The sequence below is a fragment of the Colossoma macropomum genome, unplaced genomic scaffold, assembly GCF_904425465.1.
Source record: "Colossoma macropomum unplaced genomic scaffold, Colossoma_macropomum, whole genome shotgun sequence".
NCBI classification, from domain to species: Eukaryota; Metazoa; Chordata; class Actinopteri; order Characiformes; family Serrasalmidae; genus Colossoma; species Colossoma macropomum.
The window spans coordinates 14,532,285-14,558,700 of record NW_023494800.1 but is presented as its reverse complement, the minus strand read 5'-3'; the positions used below and the strand labels follow the sequence as shown (position 1 = coordinate 14,558,700).

General features: G+C 41.6%; 1 protein-coding gene across 1 annotated transcript in view; it reads left to right on the top strand.

Moving 5' to 3' along the window:
* The window catches only part of nectin3b (nectin cell adhesion molecule 3b), a 46,635-nt gene extending 21,441 nt beyond the window's left edge, over positions 1-25,194 (top strand). The window contains exons 2-6 of the mRNA XM_036588554.1: positions 4,114-4,461; positions 13,948-14,247; positions 16,173-16,290; positions 17,059-17,210; positions 24,226-25,194. Coding sequence (XP_036444447.1) covers positions 4,114-4,461; positions 13,948-14,247; positions 16,173-16,290; positions 17,059-17,210; positions 24,226-24,962 — 1,655 coding nt within the window. The 3' untranslated portion in view covers positions 24,963-25,194. The remainder of the gene's footprint in view (positions 1-4,113; positions 4,462-13,947; positions 14,248-16,172; positions 16,291-17,058; positions 17,211-24,225) is intronic.
* Positions 25,195-26,416: the final 1,222 nt, after the last annotated feature.

The window sequence follows — 26,416 nt, the reverse complement described above, 5'->3', positions numbered from 1 at the left end:
TAAAATCAGAAAATTATTATGTCGTAAGTGTCAGTTGTTTGCATTTGGACTGTCATCGGCAACTAGTAATTTTTTTTTTTTTTACATGAACAGTATTTCCACTCGGATGGGCCAGCTTGGTCCATGGTGTTCACATGGTATCTGAGAACCACGTGAAACTCACATGGAACTTGCCTGAGTTTACCACTTGCATTTACTGCTTTATCCGCCATTCGAGTTCAGCTTCCTTGCGGTAAACCCAGAATTCACAAAGTTTATGAGGACCTTCTGAATGCACCATAACATGGGCAAAAATAAAAAAAAGTCAAAAACATGCACGTTTCTCTTTTTATGGCAAAGGTCTGTTCAGTTATGACCTATATGGGTATATCTTCAAACACAACTGTGAACTATCAAGGCAGAAAGATTGGGCTTGAGCGAAAAGTCGGACTTGAGCAGTAAGGCTTGTAATGTGAATGTGGCCTTATTGTGGGGAAAGCCTATTGTGTTCAGCATCTCCTTGTTGGAAAACGGACAGCAATTGGAAAGAGCTGGTAGTTTGTGGGTGTGTCCGTGCCCATGTTTGGTCATTTTTCTCTTTTGTTTATTGGCCGCTGGTGCCAGGCCAACTATTTCACCACCTCTTCTCTGAAGTCATTTCTATGCTATGCTCAGCTTAAGCTCCTAATGAGGACGTCCCCATCATTTCTGTGTTCCCGCACGCTTCCCTCTTTCCTCTTTTCTTCCGCTTTCCTGACACATTTTGCCGTCTCATTCTTTCCCTTTCTCCGCTTAGATTGGGGGTTGTTGTTGGCAGGAGCAAACGGACACGCAGAGTGTTTGGAGGCTGTTGCCAAGCAATGTGGCGGGTTCTGATTTACGATTACGTCTTCTGACCGGCAGCTTGTTGCAATTAGTGCTGTCCTTTGAGGAGGGTGAGGGGTGTATGTGTGTATGTGTACTGCATCTCCGTTTATTTGTCTGACTTTGTTCCAGGCAGCATTTTGCGTTCAAGAGTTGTACCGATTACATTTCCTCTCCTGATCTTCGCGCAGGGCAGTTATGGTTCTGTCTCTTTTTCTTTCTGTTCTCATCAGTCTCCTCGTCGTCTTTCCAGTGTCTCTCACGTCTCTCCAGGGTCTCTTCCTCGCTGTACCGCTCAGGGGGACTGCTGATCGGAACATGATGTGGATTGTCTTACAGTGAATTGGAGAAAATGAGCGATTGAATCCAGAGACTTTGAAGTGTTGCACTGACTGGACCACAACACAGTGGTTCCACGAAGGGCTGGTTTTAATTCTCCAATTCAGGTCAACTATCGGCCAGCTATTATGCATGAATATTTTTGTGTAAAGAAAGCACGCATGGGTATTTTTGAGGGCTCGGAGTTCACATACAATCTTAAAAATAAAGGTGTCAGAAAGGGTTCTTTGAGACAGTGCTATAGAATGACCATTTTATGAAATAGAAAATGGAAATCTATTTCAGATGAACGATGAACTTTCAGTGCATTTAAAATGTTTTTTTTTGAATGGTTACATGGACTTTTCAAAGAACCATTTTTGTAAATGAAAATGCTGGCGACATGAAGCAAGTGATTTGAGTGAAGCGCGAAAGTTCAACTCTGCTCAACTTTATGCAAGTGAGCAATGGTGCAGGGCATCAATAACCAATCAGAAAAGATGTCCTCGTATCCAGTGAGACACCCTGCACTGACGTTGGTTCCCGCCAAATATTTCCATTGCGCTTATGTGGAAATAAAGGGAACACTGATTACACCAGTGTGTGATATTACCATGCTGTAGGGTTTCTGTGTTTATATACCGGGAGCGAAGTGTGGTAGAAGAAAACATCTAACTTTATAGTGAGTAGTGAAGTGATAGGTTAACATAGCCTCATTGTGAACTGAGCTAGGCACTACACCCGACTTAGCCCTCTTTTATAATGTCTCTGGTCTTGTCAGATAGCAGACTTTACTAGCCAGCACCTCTGAAGAATATTAAGTTTTAGTTTGGCATGGTAGCAGTAAGAAACTGACATTTAGCAAACTTCACATAAACTGTGACCAAGTGCTTTAGCTTGTGTGTCACAGAAACATTTTACCTGGTTTGTGAACTGCAGTTCATCTCCTTAAACATGAACTCATGAACACTTTACTGTATGGAAAAGTCCTGCCCCCCTGCTGAAATAGAGATTTTGTTTAGTTGAGGTTGCTGTTGAGATTAACTCTTCACAAGTGTTTGTGCCTATAGGTCAGCAGTCCATGCAGTTTAGAGAGAGTTTAGAATATTTTTGAGGTAAACATCTTGAACTCAATCAGCAGTCCCAGCAGTACCCCACTACTTTGAAAAGTGGTGGGTCAGATGCTTTCCTGAGACAGATGCAGGTCACTCATGATCAACGGTTAACAAAGTGAGCAAAACTGTTTAGCCTACTAAGCACTTCTGGTCTTTTGGAGAATAAATTGGAGGAAGTGAAATCATTTATTTTAATTTTGATATCCGAACTCAAATATTTTTGTCTCATGCACTGTTATAGTTAATAAATATAACTGATGTTGGCTAAGCACTGGGTAATACTGGCCCCCATGCTTTTGAACAATGTAGTTTGCATGACCATGCAATCCAGTTGAACTTGCTGCCTGCCTGCTCTCATTCGAAATGTCCAGCAGCAACCAGTCGAAGGCTGCCCAAGCAATGCTGAACGTTTTTAATGCTGACGGTGTGTACACAGGGTAAGAGTACAGTGATCATATCCAGCTCTGATGATGAAGAACAACACATTAAGTCTAAATGGTTTGTGACTGGTGTCGCTAATTGGCCTATACTAATGAATGCCAACAGTAGATCCAAAATGCAGGTTAGAAGGTTTTGTTATTGAAGGCCTAGAGGAGCAAGAGCATGGACTACCCAGCTCTTCAGACAGCATATAAGTATGTTTGTGTTTGACTGGAACCTCCTTTAAATGCCTGATCCATAAAAGATGTGAAAATGCCTTGCAGATTTAAACACGGCTTCAAATTCCATCCATCTCCCCACAGAGACTATTCATCCCCCCCCTCGCCACCACATAAAGAGAATGTCTGTGCGTGACGCAGAACGTGTGCATGTGTGTGCGAGAGGTATTGCGTGTGTGTGTGTATGGACGGTTTGGCTGGCGTGAGCACAGCTGCCTGAGCATAACAAGACACACAGACTGTCCTCGCATGGCCCCTGTTGTCTGCTTGGCATGTTGCAGCTTTTGTCTTTCCTTCTCTCCTTTCTGTCTTGTCTTGCTACTTTTTTCATTCTTTCTCGCGTGCTCTTGTTTTTTTTTTTTTTTCTCCTTCACGCACACCCTCTCACAGACATAATTAGGCTTTTGTTCAACGAATGGAAAGAGGAAAAAGTGATGGAGAGGGAATGAGTGCTGGAAGGTAGCAGATGGAGAGGAAGCGAGTGGTTAAAAAGATGGAGAGAGAGAGGAAAGGAGGGATGGGCTGAACAGGGAAAGGTTTGTGGTAAATTCCCTTGTTAATTTTTTTTCTAACTATGGTGCCCCATGAGCCTCCAAGACAGCACACCCGTTGTGCAGCCAATACTTGGCGTGCATCCTAATCATTTTTGCCCTCTTTGCATTCTTTGACACATTTGCCTACTGTTACCATATTGTTCCTGCCGTGTCTTCAGACCGCTATTTTAAAAAAGCCTTGCATGAGGGTTTTTCTGCCTTTTTCTGAGTTTTAGGTGAGCACTAATTTTAGGCTCCTCTCGAGCTCTTTATGAGGCCCCTGTGACTCTGGCTTTATTTTCTGCTTTTTACCACTCAACAAATTGCAACCACCGGCTGGTGTGCTTTCCTGTGTAACAAAAAAGCCTCTTTTCTCCTGATATGTAGGCTAAGCAGAATGGACTTTTCTAGAGAGGAATTAGAAGCACTGCTGACAGACCTGACGTCCAATTGATCACAGCTTTAATGGGATAAAGCAGGATTTGTCAGCTGGGACGGTGTGCAAATTCAGGGGTTTCAATGCAAACTAACATGTGACCTTCATGATGAGGTGTGCTGATTCATGTCTTACTTGCGCGCTCTCTCTCTCTCTCTCTCTCTCTCTCTCTCTCTCTCTCTCTCTCTCTCTCTCTCTCTCTCTCTCAGGTGTGTGGGGCAGTCAGGTGGTGGTCCCTCCGAAGGTCAGTGCCGTGTTGGGGAAGAATGTAACTCTAGGCTGCAGGATCCAAGTGGACTCTAACCTGAGTCTGACTCAGAGCTCATGGGAGAGGAGGCTGCCCACTGGTTCAGTCACTCTGGCTGTTTATAACCCCATGTTTGGCATCTCCATCCCGCCTGAGTACGAGCGGCGCCTGTCCTTCCGCTCACCTTCCGCCCACGATGCCACCATCGTTCTGGAGGACGTGGGCTTTGCCGACATCGGTGTATACACCTGCAAGGTGGCCACATTTCCCTTGGGCAACACGCAGGCCTCCACCACTGTCAGCGTACTTGGTAAGTGTGTATTTCTGTCTGTCTAGCTGTTGCCGGAGGGTCTGTTGGGTTTCAGCACTCAACATGGCTTTTGTGGGAAGTGTTTATGGACCACTTGACCAACATGACCAATCACAAACTGCTGTTTTAACGTGATGTGTAGGACAGCGGGCCTGCGTGAAATACAGTAGCACCTGCAGCCTTCTAACTGCTTTAAACAAAACTGGGTGCTGCAAACTTTTACAAACATCTGTTTTTTAAATCTACTGGCTATGCCTTACTAGAGAATGCTTGGTGTTATCACAGTGAGCAAAGCAGGCAACCTGCTTGTTACTGCTGACTAAGTAGCATTTAGCTTGATAAACCAAAATTTGTTTCCTGTTAAAATTTGATAAAAATCATTGCACGGACATGCATACCCACAGAAGTGCAGTTAGCCAAGGAGGGCGCAAGTTGTGACTACCACTTTGCGTTTGGTTGGTCATTGGCAACTGGTAAATTTTATCGCATGAACTATACATATATCCACTAGAATGCACCAGTGTTCAGTGCATTTTTATTTAACATTTATGTAATGGCTAAGTGTTAGTCATTTACACATGTTAAGATAATTCAACTTTTCTATCATTTATTTAAATAAAAACAATGCAATGATATCCAAATCATTTAAACCCTTTATTTAAGTGACAATAATACAAAGACATCGTATCAAATGTTGAAACTGAGTAATTTTATTGTTTTTTGAAAAATATATGCATATTTTGAGTTTGATGCTGGCAACATGTTTCAAAAAAGTTGGGACAGGGGCAACAAAAGGCTGGTAAAGTTGTGTAACACTAAAAAAAAAAACACCTGGTGGAATATCTCACAACTAGTTAGATTAATTGGCAACAGGACAGTAACAGGATTGAGTTAGTATAAAAAGCTGAGTCTTTCAGAAGTAAAGGTGGGGAGGGGTTCACCACTCTGTGAAAGACTGCATGGACTAATAGTGCAACAATTCAAGAATAAAGTTTCTCAACATAAAATAGCAAAGAACTTGAGGATTTCTTCATCTAAAGTATATAATATCATTGAAAGATTCAGGGAGTCCGGAGAAATCTCTGTATGTAAGGGACAAGGCTGAAAACCAGTACTGGATGGCTGAGATCTTCGGGCCCTCAGGCGGCACTGCATTAGAAACAGACACAATTCTGTAGTGGAAATCAGTGCAAGGGCTCAGGAACACTTCCGAAAACCACTGTCTGTGAACACTGACTGTGCATTTTGAAATATGACAGAAGAGACTCTGAACTCTTGAGCAGCTGAAATCTTACCTCAGCGAGAATTGGAAAATATTTCACTTTCAAAACTATAGCAGTGTGTGTTCTCAGTTCCCAAACTCTTGCAGAGTGTTGTTAGAAGAAGAGGTGATGCAGTGCAGTGGTAAACGTTCCCCTGTCCCAACTTTTTTTAAACATGTTGCTGACATCAAATTCAAAATGGGCATATATTTAGATTCTGTTTCAACATTTATGTTGCCTGTGAACTGTTCTCAATTAAATATAGGATTTAAATGATTTGCACATCATTGCATTCTGTTTTTATTTACATTTTGCACAGAGTCACAACTTTTTTTGAAAATGGAGTATTTAAAATCAAAACGTTCCTGTCATAACTCGTGAAATTGGTTAAATAAGGAAGCGTAGTGGCTGACTGGCACAACTGTCTAAGCATTGGCCCTGTTGTCGGGAGATTGTGGGTTCAATCCCCTGCGATGCCACAGCCATGCCAGAGCATAATTGGCCGCATTCTCTCTGAGTGGCCCTCCCCCTCTCTTCACTCAACATGATGCTAGCCAGTGCAGGTGTCTTAGTTGATGTAACAGAATTGGCAGGTAGTGTTGTTCTCTATGCATGTTGAGCTGTCCAATGATGTATATTATCATGTGAATTTATTTATGCATATATTTAAGTTCACATAAAGACCTTTTCCTTTTGAGGTTCCTCCCAGAGTTGTAGATTGATTGCTCTGAATTGTATAGAGAAGTTAGTTCAGGATGGGGATGTATGATTAGACTCCATGCTGGTAGTTTGAATAGATTTGGTGGTGCTTCCTATGATTCAGAGGAACCACTTACTAATCTTCACCCTCTCAGCTTGGTAGCATCCTCTGATGGGAAGGACCTAGCTACCGGGTGGAATTAGCCAAAACTAAATTGGGGAGAAAGCTTTCATAAAAACACGTAGGGAAAAAAGCATGGAAGTTTAACAGTTGTAAGTGCAACTTCCTTGTGGTAAACTCAGAAATTCAGTTTGAAAGTTTGCATCCATCAAAACACATACAATAGCATCAGACAGTCTGTGAAGATCTGTGCTTCTGAGACTAGTCTGGAGGTAATCCCTTCGCTCCTTCAGCGTGTGCAAGACTCTGTCTCGTTAGTCCGCATGAAAAACGATAATGTGGTCCGGCTGTCAGACCGTGACTTGCACATATTAGGGCTAAAGTGCCGTGACAAAGTTTTTGCGTGTGTATCCACTGTAAACGGAAAATAGGATGTTGGCGTGTGCATTCGTATCACAGCTTGCATTCGGAGCACTGCTGCTGTGTGTGTGTGTGTGTGTGCGTGTGTGTGTGTGTGTGCGCGTCAGTAGGAGAGCAAGTGACTGCAGGGCAGGGTTGGGAGCGGTGTTTGGGGAGATGGGCGAGCGCTTCCTCAGAATGATATGACGTCAGCCTCTCTCCTGCAGCCCATCTGCTCAGCTGGAGCTGCTCACAGAAATGCACAGAGAGCTGAATGGAGCTCCGCGAGTGCGTGTGTTATATGTGTGAGGGAGAAAGAAAGAGAGTGCCTTGAGTTAACTTGATTAATAATGCATTATAATGTTGTGGAGGCGTGTGCGTGAGAGAGAGCCATTCTGCCCTCGGTGGGCTAGAAAAGAGCGCGTGAGCAATAAAGACGAGAAAAGAAGGGAAAGCAAAGCTCAGAGAAGTAAGAAAGACAAGCCAGAGATGAATCACTAGAAATGATTAAGCGACTGAGGCACCAAAGCTGAACCTAAATGAGAGAGTGCGTGATGGAGATGGATGGGCGTAACAAAAAATGATATAATAAAAGAAAAGAGAACAGAGAAAGCAAGAAGGGAGTGATGCAGGAGAGAACAGAAGTGAGCGAAGAGAGAATGAGGGAGGGGGGGCCCGCACAAGAGCTATAATTAGAGCAGGAGGAATGTAGAGGCTTAGTGTGCAAGTGTTGTAGGTACAGGGGTATAAGAGAGGAAAAGATGCCCCTCTATTTTTAGGGTTCTTCTGTGACTTTGGGTCAAGGATGTTGGTGTAAGGGTCATAAAGAGTTACTTAAAGAAGTTGTTTGGGCAAGAATGCCAATGGTGTTACCAGTGAATGAAATAGATAACTACCAATTAGCATAATGGAAATGACATCATGCTAACTGGTGGCTACTAGCTTGTATTTATTGTTAGCCATGCTGTCATTTGGTCAAGCTGTTCCTGATGGCAAATGAGCATATACACACTCATACATAGGGTCTACAGTATATATCTATAGAAGCTTGTGTGATGTGCTCAACTGTCTGGGGTCTAAATGCATTTTCTTAATTTTTGTCACATACGATCTCTTGATATGATAATCCAAAGAGCAGATTATTTGAATAGCTATAGCTAATCATTTAGCATTATGGTAAGTGCATCGCATCATCTAGTGACTACTAGCTTGTATTTATAGTTAGTAACTTTAGTGTATTTGGTACATGCTATTCATTTAAAGTACTAAGACGTGTCACACTTGACAAATGTCCATGTACTTATACATAGTGCATACATATGTTAGACACAGTTACTGTATGTTGCTAGCAGTGAAAGCGAATAGCTACCTGTTAGCATTATGGAAATGACATCGTGCTAACTGGAGCAGACTAACTTTGATTCATACTTAGCCATGTTAGCCAAGCTCTTCCTTGTGTAGTTGTACACTAGATGTACCAGGTGTACACACCCACACACGCACGCACACCCACACACACACACAAATATGCAGGGCCTACAGACAGTACGGTCATAAGCATGAATGACGGGTATAAAGGATAGATTAGTTAAGCGCTAAAGTTGCTAAGATGACATCATGCTAACTAACGACTGTTAACTTGCATTCATTGTTAGCCATATTGTAATTTAAAGCTAAGACCCTCCACTTAAAACGTTTTTAAATGGTTAACTCTTCTTGGATGGCTTATTCGACTGTAAATTTGTACATAAAACAGTTTATGTTGAATTTATTATCATAGTGCAGAGTTCACAATTTTCATTAAAAACATGGGCTTTTTAAAACCTCCGGGGGAAAAAAAGACAATTTGTTGAGCACTAGGCCTAGATACTACATACCAAATACGACATGCTGCCAGGAAACTTATAGCTACTAAAAAATGACTATGCTAATGTGGCTAACTTGTTTGAAAGGTTTGGACTGTTTAGTAAGCAGATACCTAAAAGAGTTAAATGGTAGTTTTTAAAATGACAACAATGTCAAATTTATGTTGCACATTTAATGTACTAAGCAGTCAAATATGGTACGTAGAGCTGTCAAAGTAGAGGGTAGCAGTAGCTTAGCATGCTGCAGCTGCACATACCACAGTACAGGTTTAACATAAGTTTACAGGATAAAGTCACAAGTCTAAGGCAATGAACCTATGTTGTGTGTGTGTGTGTGTGTGTGTGTGTGTGTGTGTGTGTTTGTGTGTGTGTGTGTGTGTGTGTGTGTGTGGAGCTGCCTGAAGCTTTACTCCTCTGTCACTAACAAGGACAACATAGAGGCTAGCGAACAGACTAAAACAGCTTTAAACTACAACAGGTTTAATTTCAGCTCACTGATGCTTTTTACAAATTTAGAGACCAAAAACATAAATCTCATGGGACGAAACTGTGATTTTATATCTGGAGCCTGTAGTTAAGCTAACATTTATATAGGAAGGTTTACTCGAAAGAGGCCCTGAATATTCTGTTGTAACTCCCATTGGGATGAAGCAATCTGAACCAAAAAATATGCTACATACCTTGACGTATGTGTAATCGATTGCATTATATGTGATGCTGGAAGTGATCTCCATTTTCTGCCAGACACACGAACGGGTACAGGGGTAAGCACCCGGAAGTTGCAAACGGAGTCTGAACGTCTCGACGGCTGTCCGGCGCCTACCTCATCACTCCGACGCAGGGGCATCCCAGCTTGTTCGAAGCTCCGTATACTGAGGAGCGCATTGCACGTTGTTTCGTTCAGATTGCTTCATTCTTACGAGAGTTATTACAGAATATTCGGGGGCTCTTTCGAGTGAATCTCCCTGTACTTCCCTCATTAGCACTAGAGTCTAGTGCTAGCTTAGCAAGCAGTCTAAAATATCTTCACTCGTCACAACACGTTTGATTTCAGCTCCACTGTGCTCTGTTTTGCACTGTTCAAAACTTAGTATTTGTTTAGTTTATGGTTTTACATTTATTGGGTGATGAAAATCTCAGTAGTTTATGTAATGGAGACAGTGGGGGTAAGAGGTGTGGGGTTTGGAACTAGATGGCAAAGCAGTTTGCATAATGTGCATATTTATAAATCTTGTCTAATGAGTGTTGAGAGTTAGGGATGCTCCTATACCAATTTAGTCATTTTCTGAGCATAACAATAATCCAAAAAGATTTAAGAGTTTTCCCCCATATGTAAAGGAAATATCTTTCCATAGAATTTTCAAAGTGTGCCAAATTTGTAATATATTTTCAGACACATGTCATATGTAAATTGTAAATGTGTACACACACACACACACACACACACACACCCACACCATCTAAACCGCTTCTTTTTCTGGGTGGGAGCTGGAGCCTATCTCAGCTGTCATTGGGCAGAAGGCATTGTAAATGTAAAAATTGATATTCTTACATCTACATATGTGCTTGTTTTTCATTATCTTGACAAATATTTTGATATATCTTTAAATATTTAAAAAACGGCACAGTTAAACTTTTGCATGTATTTTAAAAGATTGCCAATATATAAGCCTCCAGTAATGACGCAATGCTTACTGGTGCTAACTAGCTTGTGTTCATAACTAGCCACATTAGCATACTTGGTCAAACTATGCCAAATGTGCACACTCATACCCTGTACATAGAACCCATCTACAGTACACATGTACAGTCACAAGTATGTATGACATGTCACATGCACATACACATTCAGTGGGTCTAGAACGGTAACGAGAAGAGCTCAGCTACAAGGTCAGACGGGAATGGAAAGATTCCATGAGAGGTAGAGGTGGGGGGAGGGGGGTGGTGGATGGAAAAAGAGAAACGATGCTGAGTGAAGGAGTGAAGGTGGACTGTAGTTCGTGTGGAAGTAGGAAGGGAGTGTGCCCCACCATCCTGACGTGCAGGTCAGCCTGAACACTGTAAGATTCATTGTACTCCCCTGCGTTCCCCAGACCAAGCTGATGCACACTACAACTGTAGAATATTTCCTTTGTTGATCACAGTATTGGTCTTTGCTTTACTGATATCACAGAAAGGCCAAAACACGTGCCGTGTAGCTGTGAAGTGCCATGCAGCATCATGTAGCATCCCCTAGCAGATATATATCACAGGAACACTTATTTTGAAGGAGATAATGAACATCAAGCTCAAGTTCATTTTACACAGTTTTTAATGGAATAAAAGTTTCAACATAATTTTGTGAGCTTGTCCTGCTTGGTATCAGTTAATTAACCATTCAGTAAGTTGCTGTTTTCTAGCTAAATATAAAGGATGAAAATGACAAGGCTAAGCTGGGTTAGGCTGACTAGGGTTAGCTGAGGTACAAAAAAATAGCACTGTTTATCTTTAAGGTTTTAGCTTGACTTCTTTTCTTGGTGTAACTTTCAAGCCACATCATCTACTTTCGATTTTTGTCTGGTTCTAGGTTTATACAGTAATAGTAAAATGCTGAGTGTCATGCTGCGGTGTGTAGGGAAATTAAGCAGTGCTGAAAGTCCTTGAGCAACGTCAACACCAGATGTCGGCGGTTGTGTGAGCTTTAACAAAATCGCTGTTATTGTGTGCTGTGAGCATTCAAGATGAATGTTATGGGTGTTCTAATGAATCAAGGAAGGGCTGCACAATATATCACTTATTAATCATTATCATGATAGTTTGCAGTACTGACATTGCAGAGGGCTGCAATGTGCAAATAAGCCCTCTAACCAATCACCAGTTCATAACCTTTTTTAAATATTGCTGTTGTTGGAAAAAAAAACTTGTATCTGCAAAATGACAACTTCACAGGAAAAGGAAAAAACCTACTTTACTTTTAATGTAAAGTAAATTTTAAAGTCAATGGAACCAGACTTTTTTCCAAGTCATTTTGGGCTATTTTTTTGGTCTATTCTTCATGAAATTTACACACAATGTAAAGAGCAACAGGCGTTTTAAATTTATGCCAAAAATCACGGTTCCAGACAAAAAAATACTAGCCAGTCTTGAACCAAGTCAATTTATTTCATCATTGTGTTTTTAATTTAATGCATGGCGTATTACAGTCACAGTGTGTAGCAGTATGTTCACGATACTAGTATTTCATCTATATTGTACAGCCCTAAATCAAGGTCCTGCAATTGTGCATAGTTTTGGTCAAAATAATGCAGGCCAATGTTTAACCATTTTAAATCAATGTTTTTAATATATTGCGAGATCTGTTGCACTCACAATGTGCAGCAGTATCATTTGCAGTATGGTGTTTTGTCCATATCATGCAGCTCTGATGCACACTGCCCTTTCCACTGGACGAGCCATTCGAACAGATCATTTCAGCTCCTCTGGAAAAGCGTTCAGTGAGACTGATGAGAAACGGAGCTTGCTTGCAGCTGGTAGTGACCATGACTGTTTTTCAAGCTGATGCCTTTTGTTTTTTTTCCCTCCTCTCAAAGAACCTTTATTTTTCTCATTCCTGCTTATCAGTTCACTATTGGCAGTGCATGAGAGTGATTCATAGGACTGGGATAATTTCTTTATTTGTGCTGGACTGAGATGTCTTCTCTTGTTCAGTTAATCATCTCTCCACTCTTTGTTCTGCTTTTCCATGGGGAACATGTCCCCTCTTTTTGTGTGATCAGTTTAGGTGTGGTGCAGTATACAGTCATAAGAAAGGGTTTGTGAACCGAATAAAGTGTCTTATTTAAAGCACACACATGTTTTTACAGCATCATATCCAAACTAATGTTTACACATTTACTGTCATTAATGGGAGCAAAAAGTGTGTGAACATTCGTATTTAGTAATGCATGGGACTTTCTTATAATGGTAATAACATCGACTAAAAATGTTCTGTAGCTGCTGATTCGTTGCTTGAGTGGCCTCACATCATGCCACAACATTTCATTGTAATTGGGGTCAAGACTCTACCACTTTGTTGTTGATTTGCTCCAGTATTTTGGACCATTATTGTTGCACGACCCACCAAGTTATATGGCAGACATTACTGGTCCCTCCATAATTGCAATTCATCCAGGCCCTGAGGCCGTAAAGCAGCCTAACACAATATACTCCCTCCTCCATGCTTCACAGATGAGATGAGGTTTTGGTATTGATATGGTAGGGATGGAGGAGGTATTGATGCAATATAATATTGTGATATTTGGGGTTTAAAAATAGTATTAATACACCAATACTGTGAAGTGTCAGTATTTTATTGATTTATTGTTTACTTGTGAGACCATTCAATTGCCAAAATGCATTTCTGTCTTTATCCACAAGATGGAGTTTTGAGTGTTACTTAAACTGCTTCAATATTTTTGAATGTTATAATATATATAATTTTTGAATTTGTCTACTTCACAGTCACAGTTTTACCTGTATAAAAAAAAGAAATGAGAAATGAGAAAATATTTCCCTTTAGAGTAACCTCTTCATCTGGAGTTAACCTCCCATAAACAGAGAAAGTAGCAATTATGCTGCATTTCTTCTGTATGTAAACTATTTGGCTTCTGGACTGATGCCCAAAGCTTCTTTAATTGACTCTCTTCCAGTTTTTTCAAGTCTTAAGAGCTTCAGGATACTTTCTGTAGTTGTCTGAAATCACACTTGATTGCACTTAAATATAATTTCCATTATAAAAAGTAGGAGAGCTGGTAATGTTTTTTTCTTTTTTTACTAGTAGGCAGAGCAACCCCACACTTGAATTGAAGTGGAACATCTGACTCCAGTTACCTCTGTTGAAGAGCTCATAATCCTGGCAGTTCACATACTTTTTCTATCAGTGACCTTAATGGTTTAAACCATTTATTCAGGAAAGATATGTAACATTGTGTGTTGAGTTGAAAGACATTTAGTGTATTACAATCAAGACTAATTTAAGAACAGTTGAATATAGATGTCTAGACAGTTCCTTAGGGTTCACAAATAGTTTTGTTGCGACTATATTTATATCTGATATTGATCTACTTTAGTATCAATAAAGTCTCCCTAACTGTCCCTTTCTCTCCCTCAATCACTTTCTCAGTGGAGCCGAAGGTGTATGTATCGGCCGGTTCCTCAGCTCTGATGGACGGTGGTAATGACACCACAGTTGCAACCTGCATCGCTGAGCGCGCCCGACCCCCAGCCGATGTTTCTTGGGAGACGGATCTGTACGGCACGTCTGAGGCCCACATGGCTGACGACGCTAATGGCACCACCACCACTCAGGTGCACTACAACTGGCAGCCCACCCGCCACGCCCAAGGACACACGCTCACCTGTGTAGTCAGACACCCTGCACTGCAGAGCGACTTCAGAATACCCTACATCATCAATGTCCAGTGTAAGTGGGTCTTTCTTTGAATGTACACACAAGAGTGTGTGTGCATGAGGGTGTGTTTATGTTAGTTTGTGGCTGAGAGAATGTGTGTGCGTGTGTGTGTGTGTGTGTTTTTGTGGATGTGCATGTGTTAGACACGTCACAATTATTGCATAATCACCATATCACATTTATTTGAGCGGATCAGAATTATTTTCCACAGTTCATTTTTGCAAGCACATGTTGCAACGAACAGAATGTGAATGTGTCAGAATGTATGTTTGTTTTCATCAACAAAAGTTTGAACTTCTGACTTAACACCTTCAGAAGACAGTAGTCAGTATTGTGGGTTTTGTCAATTAGGAGCTACTAAGTATCGACAGCTAGGAAGCAATATAGCTAGTTCAGGCTTATACTTTAATAGCTGCATTTAATTACTAAAAAGAGCCAGTTAAAATGTTAATTGCTATTATTTGTATGGTAATAAATTGTAAAAGTCCAAAATTCACAACCCCAGGAATAAACTGACTTCAGAGAAAGACTCATTTGAGTGTGGGTGTGTCCACAACATAAGCCCCACTCACTTTACCCCTTATAGGATGCACCCAGATGCCTAGTGTCGATCACTGATAGTAACAGCAAACGAGACTCTTTCAATCCCTGTGTTTGTGCATGTGCCAGTATATAAACATTTTCTAAAGTTTGATGATGACTCAACACTTTCATTTCAAACTGCACAGTGCAAACTGCTCCTCTTTCATCTGAGGTTCTTCTTGCGGTCTGAGATGTGTGTGCTTTTATTCTTTCAGCACATCTGTTTTTCATATTACTGCAGTGTGGTAACTGTCATCGTCATGACATGATGCTGCTGTTGATCAGTGTGTAGTATGCTTTTAATAAAGAATCAGCTTGTCTTCAGGGAACTCTCTCTCAGCCATTCCCATGGATTTCCCAAAGTTTTGTTTCTGTTTATGTTCAGTCCTCAGTGCAGAGAGATTATTCAGATATAAAATGAAAGTTTGATCTCACTGGTCTTCCTTCCGTTCCATCTCACACACACAGTCCCTTATTATAAAGCAGGAGGTAGAGTGTAAGATATGTGTGTATGGTGGGGTCTGTGGTAGCGGTGTGTATGTTAGAACTGTATGAAATATAGATGGAACGCACAGGAAGCAGGCAGTGTGAGGAGAGCACGAGTCAGTCACGCAGGGTCTACCTCTCGCGCACTATTTTGCTCTCTCTGTCTGTCTGTCTGTCTGACTGTTTCTCACTTGTTCTTTATCTCTTTCTGCCTCTCTTTTCCTGTCGCTCACTCCTTTTCTGTTTCTCAAATTTCAGTCTCTCTCTCTCTTTCTCTCTCTCTCTCTCTCTCTCTCTCTCTCTCAGACTTTTTCTCTGCTGCTTGCTCTGTGTGTCTCATGTGTATATATATATTATTTTTTTTTCTTTTTCTCTTTCTTGCATGCTCTTTTGGTTTCTCTCTCTATCACTCGTTCTCTCTAGCTTTCATTCTCTCTAGCACTTTTCTCTCTTTCTGTTTCACTGTCTCACTTTATTTCTCTCATCTTCTCAGTTGCTCAGTCTCACTTTCTCTTTCTCTGTCTTTCTTTCTCTATTTCTCTATTTTGTCTCTCCCTGTCTATTTCTCTCTCCCTCTCAGTTGTTTTCCTTATTCTTTTCTTTCACTCTCACTCTCACTCTTGCTCACTCACTTGCTGTCTCCTTTCTCTCACTAATGCTGTTAGTGCAGTAAAATATGCATATGGTGATCTCCAGGTGCTTTGGTTGTACTTGGTGAAACCTTCAAATGTTGTGTTCTTGATGAATTTCACATTTCAGGATTTTTTTGTCTCGTGGTTGCTTTAAAACTCTCATCAGTTTGACTAGGTGTGGCTGTCTTGCCTTCCTGTACCTGAATTGAATGAACTCTTTGTGCTGTGTGTCCACAGTTGCTCCAGACATCCTGGTGCTGGGCTATGATGGTGACTGGTATGTAGGGAGAGAGAATGTCCAGCTGAAGTGTCGAGCCAAGGCCAACCCACCAGCTCACCACTTCAGATGGATCAGGTGTGTACACACAGAGAGCAATGATACACTCACTGCTGTGCTCATCGTTTAAGGTTTCTGGAACAGGTTCAGCTGAACAGCGCTGGTCAGGCATGCTTCCAGTTCGCCTACTGTGACTGCAGATGCTCGCTCTACCTGAGGCTGAACACACACCACTAATCACTCCCTCTATAACTGTCTGATCTCCACTTAAATAGACTTTTTCCTTCTCATTACACAAGCCGCTCATCAGTCCTTAGCAGTCATAACAATCAAAATGCCTCTCATTATTCCAGTATATTGGCTGTAGCTTGTACTCCTAAAAATAAAAGTTCGTAAATAGTTCTTGGATTGGGAAAAAAAAAAGTTTTTCCTAGAAAAACTTTGTTATAGAACCTTTACATTATGTGGAAGGTTCATTTATGATAGAAAAGAGTATCTTTACACTTGGAAAAGGTTTTTTTGATCACACAAAGATTAAATAATGCAGAGCTATAGGTTTGCTTCAGTGATGGCAAAATTAAATTTTTCTTTAAACATCTTTTTGAGAACCTTTTTAAGATGAGTTTGTTGTGGAACCAAAAATGGTTCCTTGTGGAGCCTACCATCTTTAAAGAACAATCCACTGTAATGCTCTTAAGTGAGTGTAGAAACCTTGAGCTCACCTATACAAACATAAACAGACTATCTGTACATATAAGCTATAATGAAATTTCCTCATTATTGCCAAACATATAAGATTAACCTGTCTGCCTTGTCACCCGTTTGTTATTGTGTGTGTGTGTTCAGGCTGGATGGGGATATGCCAGATGGAGTGGAGACAGTGAACAACTCTCTGATCTTCTTGAGGCCACTGCAGAGGAACGATTCTGGGGTCTATAGGTGTGAAGTGGGCAATGACATCGGCCTACGCAGCCGCGATATTAGGATACGTGTTCAAGGTGAGTGGGAGCTGGTGGGCCTCTGAGCTATGTTTCTCAGTGTCCCATGACAGACTGCGTTTGGTTACTATCAAATTTTTGTCTCATGCAAACACAAGTTGTCTATTAGAATGTGAACATGAAAAATACAAGTGCATACTTGTATGCAAACACACTCTATTCACTCGCTGGGGCAGATCCATGAGTTCAGTGTGGTTCCACTGATACAGAGGGTTGTGTGATTGGTATAGTGATTAGGGGTGTGCATGAGCACTAGTATGCCAATACTGAAATCATTTTTTGGGTATTTATTATTCATCCTGGCAAGTTGGGGCGGAAGGGGTATTCAGACCAACAATTCGGTGCAACACTGATTTTATGTTTTAATAGGGCTGAATAGTGTGACGTGTACTCATGGTTGGGATGAAGTATGTATGTTAATTTCCTTAAGAAGGTAGTGTGACTGTAGCCCCAGCAAAGTTAAATGAACAAACTAACATGTCTGCACATCATCCTGAAGAGAAAAAACAAGTCCACTTCACCATCTAATGTTGCACTGGTTAGCTTTAATGTTAGTTAGATGGCTCATCTGAAGGGGCAGTCTCAATCACTTCAGCCTCCTCCTCAACCTACGGGTTTAACCTGCAGGGGCAAAACGTTTTCCCTTTGCCTATTTTTGAATATTAAAACACTTACTTTCTTTTCAAATGTACTTGTCTGTGTGTTGATAAACGTTGCTGCTGAGGCCTGCTAGCACCAATGCTACCACCTAATAAAAGTAAGCCGTCCTGTTTAATGTTCTTTGACTTTTGTTATGTTTGTGCACTGTGTAAGAACCACATTTGGCCTGCAGCAAGGTAATGGGACAGATATTTTTTATGATGCACTAATAATGGCCAAAGTCCTTTTTGTTTCCTTCCCTACAGTTAACTGAACTACTTATTAACTGATATTCTTACAAACATGTTGGCATTAGTCAAATACACATGCCATTAGCCATCCAGATGTTCCTGTGGGGAAATCCCCTCCGCCGCCTCTAGACTCTCCCTGCAGTTTACACCCTGTCTCACACAACAACGTAAGTCTCAAATCATCTGAATGTTTCTGAGGTCACCGCCTAGGGAATGGTGGCCTGCTATTTTGAGCTGGCATCACCTGGACACCATGCACAACTACATTGGAATCAGTCCTCCCGCCTTAAGTCCAGTGAGAGATTGTTTCAAGTTAGTTTGCTATTCTCTTCCACTGAGTCATATAACAACCATGAGACAAAACACGATAGCCAGGCACCAGGGTGCCGTCGCTGAGATCTTTTCCGTCTGTGCCTGTGTGCACAGAACCTCATGACTGCTGTGGAAACTAGCGGGTAGGTCTGGTGACTTAATGGATCATCTTAATCCAAGCTCAGTAAAAGCTTTTTAAAGTAGGATAGCTCTGTCTAAGGTCAAAAGTTGACCCCTTTGGCCTTGGTGCTCTCCTGTTCTGCGATCAGCCTTATTGTTTGAGCCGCCAGCAGTGATTGTGTGCTGTGTAATTAGTCTCTGTGATAGATCTGCAGAACATCTCTCTTTCTTTCTAATGCACATACTGTTCCCTCTGCCTGTCACGCTGCTTGAGGAAAAAAAAAGGAAGAAAGAGAGCAACCTTGACTGAGAGATGATGTCCTAGATTCATGAAACATTCACCAGCTCATTTCAACTGTTATTCATTATTTATTTCCCTTTTTGTGCATTCCCCTTGAGAGAGATTTGACGTTGGCGTGCATGAGGCTCTTCCTCTGTGAGTGTTCACGCGTGTGCGCATATGCATGTGTTTGATGTAGGATCTGTGTGTTGTAGTGCTTCTCACTCTTTCTCATATGCGTGTTGCGTCACTGGCGTGAATCACAAGAATCTGCTATCTCTGAGAATACTTGATACAGCTGAGAGTGTGTGTGCGTGTGTGTGTTAGGGGTTGCATAGACTATTTAACTAGTCAGGTGCATGCACAGATGGACCATAAGGGGGTCTTGATCCCTTATCCTTTTTCCTCTCAGACTGTGCAAGTGCCCTCTTGGTTGCCCTGTAAATTAATTGTTTTATATGGCTATTCTTCAAGATTTTATCGAAGCTAAGCTCAGTCACACCTCAGGAATAGAGCTAGACGGTCAGCTTTATCGCTCTTGAATGACTTTTCTGGTGAAGTTACACCACCTGTAGAGATTTCCCCCAAGTCAGTACAGTCAAGTTTCGATTTGAGTCCCAAGTCAGTATAGACAAGTCAAGTCCAACATCCTAAACAAGTCAGTGTGCATTTTTCAGCAAATTTAATGGCATTTTACTGAACACCAAAAACTAATGATAATGGTAACATAGCCTAGAGCTGGGCGATATGGCCAAAAACGTTATCATGATAAACAAAATTCATATCGTTCGATATCGATACATATCGCGATAAATGTCAAATCATGATTTCTTTCACGTTTGAAGGCTGATTTTGCTCCTGGGTCGTTAATTGTGGTTTTAAACTATCACTTATGGTCGGATCTTGACAAACACTCGGCAAACAGAGGAACATTTCACAGATCTGTCATGGAAGAGTGGGAGAAAGTTTCTGAGCTGTTTTTATCAGCTGGAAAAGCACAGCTGCAATTTTTGTAATAGTCATGATTTAAGAAAGAAAACAGATTATTTTTAGCTGTCTGGTGACGAGCACTTGGCTACCCCGTTACAAATGCTAAACAAGTGGCCAACAACAGTGCTAAACTCTTTAGTTTAGCGACGACTGGGTTTCTCTATGCTTTTGTAGTAGTTTAAGGGGTGAACCGCAGTATATCTGACGTTCGCTGTGTAAAAGCATTATCTGCAGTGTGAATCCTTTTAGGTATGTTTAAACTGAAAGCGGTGATTTTGTGTCTTGTTTGATCTACCGTATCATCAATTCACCGTGTTGTGCCGGAGCGCTGCTGTAATTAGCCAGCAGCTAAAAACAGCTAGCCTGGAAAGATAGCGCTCTCCCGCTTCCCAATGCCTCACAGCTTCCTCAGTTTACTTTCGAACATTAACCCACTTCTTTCTTTCACTTTCGTTGCTCGAGAATGCACTAATACTAAAATATGACGGTTTGGCGCTGTAACACGGCATGATTTAACACCGCTAAAGTTGTTAGGAGGCACAGAAAAAGGTGAGTTCACCGCAGGACAGTACAGTTACACCACTGACCTTGTCACTCACACTCGGTCACAGGAGAACAGATCGCCGGTCGCTCCACTCAAACAGGGACTGTATAACTCCGCGTTTCAGCCGTTGCTAAAGTATATTTGGCGACCCTTTTACTCCTGGCCCCCTCCCTCTCTAATCAAGTCGAAAAATTCGGAAGTGCGCCCTCTCCTGGTGAAAGCAGAGTAGTGTCGCTTTCCTTGCAGTAGAAAACGCCACCAGGGCTTTCGCTAAAACGTGGAAGTGTGAGAATGGTGTATTTTATCGAACATTTATCGAACCTGTCTTATCGCTCTATCGAGGAAAAGTTATATCGCGATACTTATCCTTATCGTTTTATCGCCCAGCCCTAAGCCTTTTAATCACGTTAGTAATGTATGGTTGTGTATATATTTTTAAACACTTCCAAATAAATTACAAAATCCGTGGTACACGGATGATCATACACAGACATAATGGTCTACACAAAGTGTAGTGCAACTACACATGAAAATGAGTACTGCTGAACTTGATTAGAAACTTTATAGTGGAAGATAATAATTTTGATTAATGATTGACCTTTGAATAATTATTTTAGCCACATGTTGTAATTAGCTTTATTAGTCCTGTCTGTTTTAGTGTGCAATTTATATCAGATGGTTTTTGTAAATGTGTGAGCAGAGCATCTGAGACTAAAACGCAACAAAAACTTCTCTGCTCTGCACATCTCGCACCTCAATATTCAGCATCTGCTGCTAGCAAGGTGCTAACAAAATACTTTTCATTGAATTTTTTAAGCTATAGTATAACACATTAGACTTAGTGTGTGTGTATGTGTGTGTGTGTGTGTGTGTGTGTGCGCGCATGCATGTGTGCTGCTACTTTGTCTGTATGTCTCCAGTCTTTCTGCATTAGTAATTGAGGACAAGGCCCCTCCTGCATGTTAATCACACTCCTCCCCCACCTGTCTGGTCACTATCCCTCACTCCCACTCACCCGCCTACAAACAACAAATTACCCCTTAGTCAAGTCAATCTACAGATTATAGAGGGAGAAGGTGGGGTGAAGCACATCCATATCTCAAAGTGACTCAATACAAATTGTTTGAGTCAGAGTGTGTGCATATGTGTGATATGCTGACAATGTAGGAAAACCAAAGAGGATCCTTCCTACCTTTTCAGGATCATCAAAATGATTCTGATGTACTGATTTTTACCAAAGCTGCCTTTTTTGTTGAAATAGCAGAACCATTCCTTGTTAATAAGGTTAAAGGGGAATTATGGTGTTTCAAAATTTCTGCATAATTAAATCCTTGAGATGAAAACAGCCATTCAGAGTGGTTTGATGTAAAATAGGGCATTGTAGAGAAACTTACTGACTTATGATTTTTTAACAGTGGTGAACCAGAGACTGCGATGGAACCAGAGATGTCAGCAACACAGACAAAGCTATTTTATGTACTCTCCAAAATGTCCAGTTAACGTTTATGTGTCTTCTGACTTTTTATATGTAATGTTAATAAAGATAAAATAGTGGCACATCTGGAAAAAAAAGTTTGCTATGGTATTATTTAGCCTTACAACACTCTGTGTATACTTCTCTATATAAAAAATGTATATGCTTAAGACCAAAATTAGCAAAACTACTGGAAAACTACTGTCTCTGCCATTAGGCTGCATATTTGTAACCATTTTAACTTCTGCCTGTGAGGTGGCTTTAAAAGGCATTAAACGCTTCAGATGTCTGGTTCCTTTCACCACTACTGTGAACAATTGTGAGTATGTAAGTTTCCCTAAAACAGAGCATTTCTCATCAAACAACTCTAAATGGGTTTTACATCTTCACCATTTTATTATGCAGATTTTAAAAAACTTGTGGAATTCCAGCTGATGTTTTCAAATGGTGCCTAAAATTTGTTGTGAGGTTTTAAAATCTGCTCCCTATATATACACTCATGTGACAAGGTATAAAATCAAGCATGTGAGAGAAAAAGATATGGATGGATAGATGGAGAGAGAGACAGAGACAGAGAGACACACATATTCTGACCTTCAGCATTTTGTCCTCTTCTCACCACTTTTCCTTGCTCTCTCTCCATGACATACTGAGGCTGGAGGGCTCTGGTGTGTATTGATCGGGACAAATCGTTCTTTACGTCACAGGGCTGAATCGAATACATTAAAATAAATTGTCATTATCCGTGCCCTTGTGATTTAAGCTGAGATAATCAGCATTTTATCAGAGGTAATTTAATGCCTTTAATAACAGAGCATGCGCTGAGAGAGGCATTACTGTGTGCTGACAAAATTTTGGAGGGCTGTGTTCAAACGTTCGGGAATTCAGGTGTTTTTCATCCATTCTTTGACGTGCCCAGTCCTTGACTTGCATGCATGGGCACACATTCATAAACAGTGTCGCTCATTTCTGTCTGTTGCATTGTGTGTATTGTCCTTGGCCTTTTGAAAACAGTGTACAGGAATGCATAGAATTTGCTACATTATACCTCAGGACTGCAAGAGGACGAGCAGACTAACTGCCTTCTTTTAGCTTTGTCTGCAACCATTCTCACTGTGGAACTGTGGAAAATACCCTGCCGCTGAATATACTCTCTACTGTTTATGCGTGCACGCATGACGCTGACAGCCAAATAAGCTCTCACTACTTATGGAATGGGACACTGTAATGTGATAGCTTGACTCCAGCCCTTCTCTAGTGAGACTGCTGCTTGCATAGTGGAGATGCATGCCCCAGAATGCTCTCAAATGCAACACACCAGCCCCCTAACCCAATCAAGCGGTCAGTACATGGTAATGGCCTTCAAGAATCTTGTTGCTTAGATAGCCTTGGACTTGATAAATAGTCACCCTGATAGACCGACTAATGTACTTCTTCCTTCCCTTAGTAGCCCACAATCTTTCCCCACCCATGTTCCCTCCAACAAAATCCCTCAGTTTATCCTCATCAGCTGTTTACTCATCCGTACTCCCTCTCTCAGCTAACACAGTGTTCCACACTAGGTTTCATTGTTGCAGGGGAAAAAAAACATTTCGCATTGTTGCCTCCATTAGTGCTGGAATGTGTGGAGTTAGCGAGAGAAGCCAGTATGTAGAACCTCATGATTGCCTCGTCATAAAGCCTCGAAGAGGAAAACATTCTCTAACCCTTTTCTCACCCCTTTCCTCATATTTTATGTTGTAGTTACTTTTGTTGTAGACTATTTGCTTTGCACAACAGTTCCAGATTTTGCTGTTCTGAGAAACGCCAGAAGAAACATGGCTAATCAGTTACACTCTTAAGGGCCTGTTTATGGCCGACACGTTAATTCCCCTCTCATAACTACACAACTTGCGTATTACCTTCATAGTAGTTAGTGAATAACTCTTTAGGGCATAGCACCACCGTACATGTTAATGTTGCTAATAAATGAATGGGTGTTGTAGTCATCAAGTAGCATGTCATTTACATACTTCTGATTGGCAGTGTATTAACTTTCATTCATTGTTAGCAACATTGGCATTATTGACTGAACCGTTCCTTTAAGGTTCATAAGCGAATAATAAACCTAGGGTTAAACCTTTTATATGATTTTTATCATTTCTTTTCATTTTAAGCAAAACCTGGAACTGCTGTGTTAATGGCTGTAGAAGAAATAGTGAAGTTTAATTTTCATGTAGAGTTCATTGCCAGTAGATGAGCTTTAAAACCAATATCGTGATAAATGTTAATAATATTCAGATGTAGTTTGGCATTGACATTCTCTACTTTTCTTTGTCTGTCCATGCCTCCTCCTCCTATGTCCCTTCCTTCCCTCCTTCTCTCCCTCCTTCCCTCCCTCCTTCCCTCCCTCCTTCTTCCATTAGATCCTCCTTCCACCACCGCTATGCCTCCCACAACCCCCGTGCTCCTCCTAAACGCCGGCATCTCTGTAACAGCGCCTGGCAATAAGCAGAGGGCGCTCTTCACCTCTCCCACCTTGGCGCCGCTGCACGAGGGCAACCTGGGCACCATAGTGGGCGGGGCGGTGGGCGGAGCCCTCTTCCTGCTGCTGCTGCTGGTGCTGGGCGGGATTTATTACCAGCGCCAGCGGCGGACCTTCCGTGGTGACTACTACACCAAGCAGTACCTCGGACCCTCAGACATGCAGAAAACACCACAGCCCCATGAGTTGCAGCAGGTCTACAGCAATGAGGGGGGCCGGGCCAGCCCTGACTCCAAACTCAAACCCAGCCACGATGGCAACGGCAGCATCTACCCTGACAAAGATCGAGAGGAGTGGGGCGACTTCGACCGAGAAAGGTCCCCCAATGGCCGCAGCAGAGTCATACGAGAGGCCAACGCCCACCACAACTACCATAACCACCACAACCACCAACAGAGCTACCACCCCAATCCCCACCACCCTCACCCCAGTCACCCACACAGCTTCCACCCTGGGCAGCACAACCACAGGGGCTCCCTCCAGCCGGAGCACCGCAGGTACCCTGCTCCTCAATCCATGGGCAACGGCTCCCCCTACCTGCCGGAGGACTGCTATGACAATGACTATGTCTCGCATACGGATGGTTCCATGATCTCCCGCAGGGAGTGGTATGTTTAAAACCAGGGCAAAACAGCAGCAGCAGGAAGGGACTGCAAAAAGACTTCAAACTGCAAAAGAACACGAGGGTAGAACTAGAATATGTAAACATAATAACTAGAAAAGTACTTCTGCACCTTCTTCTTTATTTTTTGTCCCCATAGTTTACACCCTCTCCTGTTTGTTATTTTGGCATGACCTGTCACTTTGTTGTTTTATCTAAAGGATATCAGGGGACCAAGATGTAAAAGCAGAAAAAAGAGGCCCTTTCTGTATTCAACAGTGATGTCAATAGGGATTTAAGTTGGATTTTTTCGTAGCTAAATGTCCTCGTTGACTTACACTGAATAAGATATTTCAGTCAACCTGTAATTCTCAGTTTTTGAAAGGGGAGGGGGAGAAAAAACTATTCCGAAGGATGAGTGTTTCAAATGGCACCAACGTGATGGACGAGTTCCCATCAGTTGCATGAACTTTCAGTAATCTCATCATTCTAATGGAAACAGAAATTAGCTCCTGTCAACAGGGTGGCGGTTTCCATGGCAATGTTTAATTCCCTTCCCCAGGCATTCAGAGTAGTGAGAGGGAGGAGGCGGGGCCAGACAGGACTGGAGTGCACTGAAGCACAGAGATCCAGACACAGAGAGAGAGCGACTGCAGCACAGGGTAGGCTTTATTCAGGTGTGCGCATATGAGTGTTCCGTCACTCAAGTGTTCAGATTTATACGGAGTTAATCATTCATTATGTAACAGAAATTATAGCCGTCGCAGTCAGTATCGTTCTTTAACACTGCCCAGTGTTAATGTTGATTACATTGTTCCAGATCGACTAACAGCTGTTGATGTAACCTCGGTTAAGTATACATTGGTTCTTATGAAATCAAGTTTTGGTGCCTTTTTCCTTGCCTATATGAGTGTACAAAAGTCAGAGACCTCCTTTCATTTATTTAATTTCAAGTCAGAATGGTCATTATGTACAGTTTATTCATGTTGCAGGGGATATTTATTAAGAGATTAGATGTCAGATGATCCACTTGCATAAGAAAGGGGAGAGTCAAATGAAAATAAGTGGAGGGGAAGAACTGAGCTTCCGCAATTGGAGTTCAAAAAATTAATTGATTAATAATTGTGCTGTTACTGAGAAAAGGAAATTGAAATTGGTTTTATTGAATGGAGTCTAAATTCGTAATTGACATTACTTGATTTGTCAGAAGCAGAAAATGAAACCAACTTCTAAGACTAAACTTTGGAGGAATGAAAAAAATATTCCTGCAGATGTCTTTGAAAAACTGAAAGCAAGGCTCCCAAAAAGAACGGAAACTGTTATGAAAGCAAAGTGTGGACACACTAAATGCTAAATACTTAATGGCCGCTTTGGAAGTTAAATAAATTGAGGGTGGTCTCAGACTTTTGCACAGTACTGTATGTGTGTGTCTGTGTATATTCATACAGTCTGTGTGCTAATACAGTTGGTG